Source organism: Python bivittatus, unplaced genomic scaffold (genome assembly GCF_059951505.1).
Source record: "Python bivittatus isolate LINGU-HERP-01145 unplaced genomic scaffold, Pbiv_v1 ctg000700_np1212, whole genome shotgun sequence".
In the NCBI taxonomy this organism is placed as follows: domain Eukaryota; kingdom Metazoa; phylum Chordata; class Lepidosauria; order Squamata; family Pythonidae; genus Python; species Python bivittatus.
Window position 1 is genome coordinate 54117640 of NW_028277098.1, and position 10076 is coordinate 54127715.

General features: G+C 40.9%; 1 protein-coding gene across 2 annotated transcripts in view; it reads left to right on the forward strand.

Annotated features, from left to right (window-relative positions):
- Positions 1-9416, forward strand: part of SORT1 (sortilin 1) — a 46007-nt gene extending 36591 nt beyond the window's left edge. For both annotated transcript variants that reach the window (XM_088153338.1, XM_088153339.1), the window contains exons 16-20: positions 2474-2590; positions 5638-5746; positions 6208-6314; positions 7309-7420; positions 7671-9416. In XM_088153338.1, coding sequence (XP_088009464.1) covers positions 2474-2590; positions 5638-5746; positions 6208-6314; positions 7309-7420; positions 7671-7685 — 460 coding nt within the window. In that variant the 3' untranslated portion in view covers positions 7686-9416. The remainder of the gene's footprint in view (positions 1-2473; positions 2591-5637; positions 5747-6207; positions 6315-7308; positions 7421-7670) is intronic.
- Positions 9417-10076: the final 660 nt, after the last annotated feature.

Below are 10076 nucleotides of genomic sequence, written 5' to 3' on the forward strand. Positions count from 1 at the left end.
TAGAGAAGTTGATCTGTGTCATTGGTGACCGATTACACCTCAGACATTAGACAACGTCTTGATTCACGTACAGCAATAAGCAATTCACTGATTGTTGAACAAATCACAGTGGCCTGGTTCTGATCTAATTGCTAAGCTGTACGTGTTTCATAAATTACAGTGGCTAGGTTCAAAAATCATAGTATGTTAGAACCACACTAATCACATTAGTATGATATAATACATTCAAGTAAGTAAAAAAAATCAAATAAATAAATAATGATATGTGAACTCTGCCACCCTGTGTCCATGACATGGCATAACACAGTTATAGCCCAAACTACAAATTTATTGCAATGCACAAGCACTGTTGAAATAGAAAAAGCAATGTGACTTTCGCATAATATACTTAGTGTGTCACAAAGAGCAAACAGTAAGAGTTGTGGTAGAAGCTGGTTGTGATTACCAGATTTTATTAATAAGTTTGTTTGAGATGGCACTAGAAGGCTTCTGCACAAAATATCTGAATCATATGCTCTCAGTTATGGCTACACTTGTCAATATTAAAAAAAAAAAAAAAATTTCACTGCAGTGGATTTAGCACTACAATTCTAATTTGTACCTTGCCTTTAATTTTGGCAAGGTACCTGTTTTTCATGTATTGCTACATTCAATAATATAAATGTATGCCTTAAATATTATTTATTAAAAATTAGATTCCTATTCTGGAATATGAGTAGGCAGTTGGCAGCTCTCTGCAAAAAATAGTGTCCTCTGGAACATGGGAATCTTCACTAATCAGCTGATCAGCTGGATGTTTGCAAACAGGTTATACAGTGCCACTGATAGTGAGAAATCAGCAGGATGTTAAGCATGAACTATCTCTGTTTTTTCCTTTTTCAAGCAGTTGACTTCAGTAGAATCATGAGCTGTTAAAACAGGAACATGCTTCCCCCAGGACACCATTCAGAGCCATCTCATAGCAGGGATGTACATTTTTTGGTAAACCTTTCATCCCTACAGATTTTAGAGGCTCCTGTTAGTCTAAAGTAGGGCTAGACAACCTGGTGCCCTAAGTCAGCATGGCCAGCAGTAAGACACTTTGAGAGTTGTAGTCCAAAATATGGAAGGCAACAAGTTGCCTACATCAAACTAAAACTTGCCAGCTAATGATCTGTCCATGAAAAATGGAACCCGATGATGTCCAGAACAATAACAAACATTCAGAGTATGTTCTACTACATGGCCAAATATAATTTGGAACAGCCCTGAAATCCTGAATCACTCCCAAGAAAGTAGATTTTGTATAGGTAATGAGGTGGGATGGTATCATCAGTCTGGAAGGCTCCAATACCATGCCTGAGAATACCACAGCAAGCCCAGGTAGAGAAACTGTTGGACAGTGGAGTTAACAATACAGGTAGTCCTCGCTTACCGTTTGTTCAGTGACCATTCCAAGTTAGGATGGCACTGAAAAAGGAGATGACCAGACTCAAAGTTCTGGCTGTCACAGCACTCCTGGAGTCACATGATCATGATTTGGGTGCTTGGCAACCAGCTTGCACTTACAGTGGTTGCGGCGTCCCACGGTCACACAATCACCATTTCTGACCTTCCCTGTCAGCTTTCTCACAATGGGGAAGCTGGCAGTGAAGGTTGCAAGTCACTCCAGTAAGTCGCTCACACTCCCCCCTGCCCTGCAGCAGCCACCCCCAACCCTGCCACAATCATGCCATGCCTCATGGGCCACTCATGCACCCTCCCCCACCCAGCAACAGCCTTCGCTGGCCCTGCTGCACTCATGCTGCACCTGCCGGCCTGCTTGCAAGCCATCTGGGACCCACTTAATGACCCACAACCCTCACTTAACAACAGCAGTGAGGACTGCTGAGAAACTAACAGAAAGCAAGAATGCCTATCGTCTCTGTATCTTCCTCTGCTTGCTTTGCTTGTAATGCCTGCCACCTAAAAATCTTTCATTACTTATTTTGAAAGGGAATAGCATAACGGGTATGCGTGCATGCGTGTGTGTGTGTGTGTGTGTGTGTATGCATTAGATTCACGATATAGCATCTATTTATTTATTTATTTATTACATTTATCTCCGCCCATCTCCCCCTAATGAGGGACTCTGGGTGGCTCTCAAAATCCATTAAAACAATAAATATATAAAACATAAAAACTAAACAAAACATTACCAAACAAGAAAACGTCCAAGAGGCTGATGGTTACCAGAGCTGCAGATGACAGGCCTCTAAGGGGCTAGCCATCCCCACAGTTGGTGACTTCCCTCACCTTAAATCACCTAATAATCACCTTTCCCCATTGCAGATATTTATATAACCACAAATACCATGATAGCAATCAAAATCTTTCCGGTCTTCTTTCCACATAAGCTAAATATCAGTAAATATTTGTGTAAACATGCATAGATGTTTCAAATGAAGTCAATGGCTTTTCTTGCTTTGTATTTGTTTGTTTGTTTTTGCTGTAGTGATTTTGGCTATTTCCGCCCAGAAAACCAGTCTGAATGTATGGAGCAGCCAGAGCTGAAGGGTCATGACTTGGAGTTCTGCTTGTATGGGAAGCAAGAGCTGTTAAAGACCAGCGGGTAATTTTCTCGTAAGATTCTAATGCATTAGCAGCAGCATGCAAATTGATGCCCTTAGTCAGCAACAGAATACTCTTGCTGGAAGATGGCCTTAATGTCATGGATCCTTTTATAACAGTGTTGTCCAAACTTGGCCACTTTAAGATGAGTGGACTTCAACTCCCAGAATTCTCCAGCCAGCCATACTGGCTGGGGAATTCTGGGAGTTGAAGTCCACTCATCTTAAAGTCACCAAGTTTGGGCAACACTGTTTTCTAACATAAATATGTTTAAACTGTTGGGAAGTGGATCATCTTCTAGGGCCCCAAAGTGCTCTGTAAAACAGCATCCCCCTCTATACATTATAACCTGGCCCAATAAGAGCTGCTCATAGGATCAGGGATGCCTGTGATGGGAAATGGTTTGGCTGAGCCTGGAAAGGAATGCCTTGCAGGCCCTTCCTTCCCTGCTGCTTTTAAATGACCCTACCTGTTTGTGCTGACAAAGTTTATATAGCTAAAAGGGAGAATTTACAGGCTACTTCTGTATGTGTGTGAATGAGCAAAGTTGGAAGATGTGGGAGGTGAAAAATGGTTTTGCTTACCATTTGAAGCTTACTGAACGGAGAAAGTAAAAGGAGCATTGGTCTTTAGAACATAAGCTGGAAAGGATGGAAGTTAAGCAGATAGAAGCCAGAAGGAAGCAGCAGCCAGCTAGGCATGCCAGATGTTCCAGCAGCTGGAGGAAGTACAGATAAACCAGGAGGACCTGGTGGGAATTAAATGAGTGCAAACCAGGGACAGTCCAGCAGCATCAGGCTTTGAAAGAGGCTTATCAGCAGGCTTGGGGTTGGAAATGGTCCAGCAGATGAGGGCTAGTAAGAGACCTTGGAGCTGTACAAGGCAGAGAGTCAGGCCACTCAAAAGGCTCTGTGACAGACTGCATGGCCCTCTAAGAGCCCCTGAAGAAAGGCCTTCCAGAGAGACCACAGCAACAGATGACACAAAACAGGTCCAGCAGTGGAGAATGACTGCCAACTCTAGGCAGGCTGAGCCTCATTGGGGAGGCTTCCTGAGAGAGGGTGATACAAAGATTTATAATCCTAGCACATCTGGAGGATATGAGGTTAGAAAAGGCTACTTTTCTGGGTGAAACTGTCCTGACATACAGTACTGTGCAAAAGTTTTAGGCAGGTGTGAAAAAATGCTGTAAAGTAAGAATGCTTTCAAAAATATATATTGTAATTGTTTATGTTTATCAATTGACAAAATGCAAAGCGAGCAAACAGAAGAAAAACCCAAATCAAATCAATATTTGGTGTGACCATCCTTTGCCTTCAAAACAGCATCAATTCTTCTAGGCACACTTGCACACAGTTTTTGAAAGAACTCAGCGGGTAGGTTGTTCCAAACATCTTAGAGAACTAATCACAGATCTCCTGTGGATGTAGGCTGCCTCAAATCCTTCTGTCTCTTCATGTAATCCCAGACAGACTCAGAGATGTTGAGATCAGGGCTCTGTGGGGGCCAAACCATCACTTCCAGGATTCCTTGTTCTTCTTTACGCTGAAGATAGTTCTTAATGACATTGGCTGTATGTTTGGGATGGTTGTCCTGCTGCAGAATAAATTTGGGGCCAATCACATGCCTCCCTGATGGATAAGGATCTGCATGATGGATAAGAATCTGCCTGTATTTCTCAGCATTGAGGACACCATTGATCCTGAACCAAATCTCAAACTCTATTTGCAGAAATGCAGCCCCAAACTTGCAAGGAACCTCCACCATGCTTCACTGTTGCTTGCAGACACTCATTATTTATTGCTCTCCAGCCCTTCAGCAAACAAACTACCTCTTGCTATAGCCAAATGTTTCAGATTTGGACTCATCAGTCCAGAGCACCTGCTGCCAATTTTCTGCACCCCAGTTCCTATGTTTTCGTGCATAGTTAGGTCGCTTAGCCTTGTTTCCACATCGGAGGTATGGCTTTTTGGCCACAATTCTTCCATGAAGACCACTTCTGGCCAGACTTCTCTGGACAGTAGATGGGTATACCTGGATCCCACTGGTTTCCACCAGTTCTGTGCTGATGGCACTGCTGGGTATCTTCCGATGTTGAAGGGAAGTAAGCATCATGTGTCTTCTATCTGCTACATTAAGTTTCATTGGCCAACCACTGCAGCCACGGTCCTCAACGTTGCCCATTTCTTTGTGCTGCTTCTAAATTGCTTGAACAGCACATCTTGAAACCCCAGTCTGCTTTGAAATTTTTACCTGGGAGAGACCTTGCTGATGCAGCATAACTACCTTGTGTCTTGTTGCTGTGCTCAGTCTTGCCATGGTGTATGACCTGTGACATGAAACTGTCTTCCACAACCTCACCTTAGTAGCAGACTTTGGCTGTTCCTCACCCAGTTTTAAGCCTCCTACACAGCTGTTTCTGTTTCAGTTAATGACTGTGTTTCAACCTACATATGAAATTGATGATCATTAGCACCTGCTTGGTATAATTGGTTAATCATACACCTGACTCTAATCCTACAAGATCCCTGACTTTGTGCAAGCGTGCAAGTGTAAGAATTGATGCTGGTTTGAAGCCAAAGGGTAGTCACACCAAATATTGATTTGATTTGGATTTTTCTTCTGTTCATTCACTTTGCATTTTGTAAATCAATAAACACAATTACAATATATATTTTTGAAAGCATTCTTACTTTACAGCGTTTTTTCACACCTGCCTAAAACTTTTGCACAGTACTGTAAGTGTGGCATTGACCCAAAAGTTCTATTTTTCAGAGCAAAGAGCTTGATAAGAGCATTTGTTGCTTACATGCCATCCTGTTCATTGCTTAAATGCCATTTTGGAGGGCCAGTCCTAAAAGAAGGCTGACTGTGGGGGAGTGTTGTAAGGCTTGAAACCATTCAGGGTTAATCAGACAAGCTAAGTACTTTCCACTTCCCTCTTAGGAACTGGCATGAAACAGGCAACCAATTTTTGCTGGCTTGGGATGCTGTCACTCATTAAAAGAAAGTCCCCAATTACCTACTGAAACTTTTCTTGCTTTCCAGGTATCGGAAGATTCCAGGGGACAAATGTATAGGTGGGAAGAATCCCAAACGTAAAGAGACAGATCTGAAACAAAAGTGTACAAGCAACTACTTGAGCTTAAGCCAGTTGGTAGGTTAAAATAAAAAATCTGCTGGAATAGTTGTGGAGGATAAGAGAGGACACTCTAACATCGTCTAAAAAGGGTGTGTGTGTGTGTGTGGGGGGATGCCCTGCAAGTTCATAGTTAATGCTCAAGAAGTATTTTTCAGAATTTTCTGATACTATTAACCTCAGTTTTCTGAAGTTATTGTGATTAAATGAGCTTTGCAGACCAGCTCCTGAAACTGTGACCAGCATTTTGAGTGAGGGAAGCTAATTGCAAAGGGCTTTACCCTTTTCAAAAATAAGTCATTTCTTTTTGCTTTTCCAAATCTCTGCTCCATGCAAGACAAGAGCGCAGGACCTTTTGGTAAGGAAAAATTGAGATAGGCCAGAAAGATCATTACAGAAAGCACTTTGGAACTCTAGTGGTCTTGGGTCTAATAATGTGTCACATAAGCTTTAGATGGCTTTCTGCTTTCTTTCTACAGAATGCCTCTTCTAACTCTACTCCAGTCATCCTGGCTGTAATTGCCTTGATGCTCGTCACTGCTGTCGCCGGAGTAGTCATCATTAAGAAATATGTCTGTGGGGGAAGGTGAGCCTCAGAGTGGAGAATGACAACAGAAGTTTTATAAGGGCTATAGAAAAAAACAGAACAGAGGTATTATGCCCTCTATGATGTGGAAGCAATAGAACTAGACTGAAATGTATTGGTAGCAAAGTCATCCTTATATGAGGAGAAATAAGACATGTGCTCCTATAAACTGGATGTTAGTGATGCTGCTAAACTCTTCCTTTTTTTGTTCTCCTCTCCAAAGCAGTCATTGTTTTTATTTGTTTCCAGAATTGGGCTCTGAGATTGAATGAAAGCAGTGGGAAAGCCTCTGTGCACTTTAAGCCAGCTGATTGTTCCAAATACGAGGCTATGCTGCTGTGAAGAATCTAGAAGAATCTAGATTCAGATCAATGAGAGTCATAAAATTATGGGGGATCATGAGAACCTGGTGGGAAGCTAGATGCTTTTTAAGCTGACAGGCTTGCATCGGCAAAGTCAGAGCACTGACAAAATTCACTCCTGTTTTACCTGGGCAAACTCACAGGAGGTTCACACAGAGCAGGAATAAAGCTCAGATCAGATTTTAGGGAGGTCTGGCCATCTGTCAGAATCATCAGGATCAACCAATCACAGAAATTTTTAATTTTTTAAATTCATTACCTAGTTATATGTGTATGGGGGATAGCTTATCATTTAGGGAGAGCATGATATCACAGAGTTGGAGAACCACTGATATAATGAGAATCACTGTTTACTTGGCCATTAATTTTACATTAATGGCACTGATTCTAGGCTGAGTAACTTCTCTGAACATATTGTTCAGTTTCTATCATTTACTTTTGAAAATATGGCTTTATCCTTCCACTGTTTATAGTTTATTGTTACTATAAAATAGCTTACTGAAGAAATTGAGTATCAGTAATATATACTAAGGCCTTCTAAAGATCTCTACTTTCACCTCTCTTTAAAGAAATCTGAACTGATTTAACCAAATGTCCAACAGTTCTTTCATCAGTGTTTTTCATACTCCTAGATTCCTGGTTCACCGGTATTCTGTCCTGCAGCAACATGCAGAAGCTAATGGCTTTGAAGGACTTGACATACCTGATGCCAGTAAAATTGGTTACCATGATGATTCTGATGAGGCAAGTGATTGCATCCCTAAGCTTGCATCTTTCTAGGTAGTATTTGTTAGTTGAGAACCTGACAACCATGAGTTGTCTTTCTATACTGTTCGACATATATCAATTTAAAAAGACAGTATGTTTTCTGGGACAATGGGGATAAGAATTGTTTTAAGAGAATGGTTGGCTTACATTTGCCACAGCCAGCTTGAGAGGAATCTTTAATTCAAAATACTAATGTAATTTTTTTGTCTTTTCTCTTTCTGCTCAGGACTTGTTGGAGTAGTGATGTTCTCACCAGGATTGGACACTTCATGGGTTTGGCTGCTGCTGTAGAAGGGCATGAATGCCAACAGTCCATTTTACTTTTGATACAGATGCCTTTCCCATATCCGGAGGATTCTGTATTCCTTTTGCTTCTGTCAAATGTCTAAAATCAGCAGAGCTGCAAGAATTGCATTAGATTTTTAAGGGTGAGGGCAAGGTTCTGTAACTCTGAGGAATGAAGAAGAAAAGCTGTTTAATTTAAATATAATTTTATTTTAACCAGATTTTTCCAGCTCTAAAAGGAGAACTAATAGGAATGTGAAATAAGGATTTCACTAAAGATTAGCATTACTAGGTACAGTGTACTATGCTGCTGGAAGAAGCTTCCAAATTCCCAAACGGGGAACATACTGCACTCCAACACTGTGATAAAATTGCATTGAAGCTCTTTAGTGTGACAGCACTCCTACCAAACAGAGCAATGAGATGCTGGGCAGAGATTGTGGGTATTAACCAGCATCACAATGGGCTGTGTGCCAAAATGCATTTTATTTTTGTTTTCTCTAAAGTGTAATCAAATGGGTAGATGTGTACTGTGTAACGTAAGGATGACTCCAAGGCTTGAATTAAGTCTGTGGCCCAAAATCCTATGATTCCAAGGAACTAAACTGTGAAATCAGCATGTGTACTGCCATAAATTCAAAACAAACTGCACAGCTCTGGATGGGGAAGAGATTATTTTTAAAAATTGTAAGAATAAGCGGTACAGGTCTGTTAGAAATAAGAGTTATTTAGATGGTTACTAAATTAGATACATGAGATCAGTTTCTTGAAGGAAATTTTTGTTACTTGCAGGCAACACTATGAAGTTTTCAATATTTTCCTTTTTACTGTTTTCTTGAAAGCGATAGATTGGTGCTTGCCACTTTAGCACAACTTTACTATTGTGGATTTATGAACCCCTCTGTCTCAGTACAGTTAAACTATTGTAACACCCTTGGGAAATCATACACATGGTTTTCTTTAAACAGAAAGTAATGGAAATTGAATCTTCACAACACTTAATTCAAACCATCTTGAAGTCTAGTTAGAAATTGATCTATGAGAATGCCAGTTGACAGTGTGAAAGCACCCCACGCCTGTAGGCAGCGCGGGATTTATGTGAGCGGACTTCTGCTCTTCCAATGGGACAGCTCCCTCGCATCCCTCGTGCACTTTCCATATGTGCTCTGGGAGGTTCTTTAATCCTCCAAAATATATTTGGGGTGCGTGTAGGATGGAAGGGGAGGAATCTGTTCCACAGGGGAACGTTGTTTGGTCAGTTGCTGAAATACAATTGGATAAAACCAACTGTAGCAATGGTGAGCTTTTTCCACGGATAGTGGAGGGAAGAGCTGCAGTGTACAGGCAGTAATGCACAGTTGCTGAAGTTTAAGGTTTTTTCCCCCCTTAATTTGGGGGAAAATGTTGGGGGGATTCTTTGTTTTAAAAATATTTTAAGCCTATTTTAGGGATTCCACTACAGATATTGTGCGCTTGCCTCAAAATATCAGGAAACCGCCACCAGTTTCAGCTATTGCATTCGGAGTGATAATGAAGCTGCAAAAAACTGAATGGCATGTTGCCCACCTCATTTATAAAACAAATGGGAATCCAATTATTTGCACTCCAAAGGAATTTTCATAGGCGTTTACCCTCAGTTATTGATGATTTTACTTATCCTTTCATTAAAGGACTACACCCACGAGAAGATGTGCTTGTTTCAGATATAATTTCGGTTTCTTTCAAAATAAATAATTGTGATTGACCTTTCCTCATTTGAGATTTGGGCTTGGCAAATGGAACAATTTTTTAAAAATGGCAGAAGAGCTTACTTTTTTTAGTTCAGTTTTAAATCTGGATCCCAGGGTGTTTCACATGATGATGTTCACCAACCTATTTCTTTCCTTCAGTCTTACCTGGAAAAGGGTCGTACCAGCAGAAAATGCCCATTCAAGGTTTCTGCATGTGACTTCTCTCCTTCCCTACCACCACAGCATCACATCCCAGGCACATGGAGATCTGGTGCTTGAGATATACTTCTCAGGGTTATGGTACTTGAGATGCTGCTGTCACAGCATTGGAAACCATAGCTGTTGGGTGGGGGAGTATGCAAAGACTCTGGGCTAAAAATTTATTGGAGGGAACTGAGCTTGCTCGATAATGCAGGCCAGCATTAGAAGGTAAACAAATGCTCGTATTGCACTAAATCAGGTAATTACAAATATCAGCAACGTTACGTGTTACAAAATCTCATCCTGATCTAACATACACATTCCTATTTGCAAATGATCATTTTCGGTATTCTTTGGTGATGAATTATTTAATATTTGTTTCATTAGCATTCATCTTATATTTCATGCAATCACTT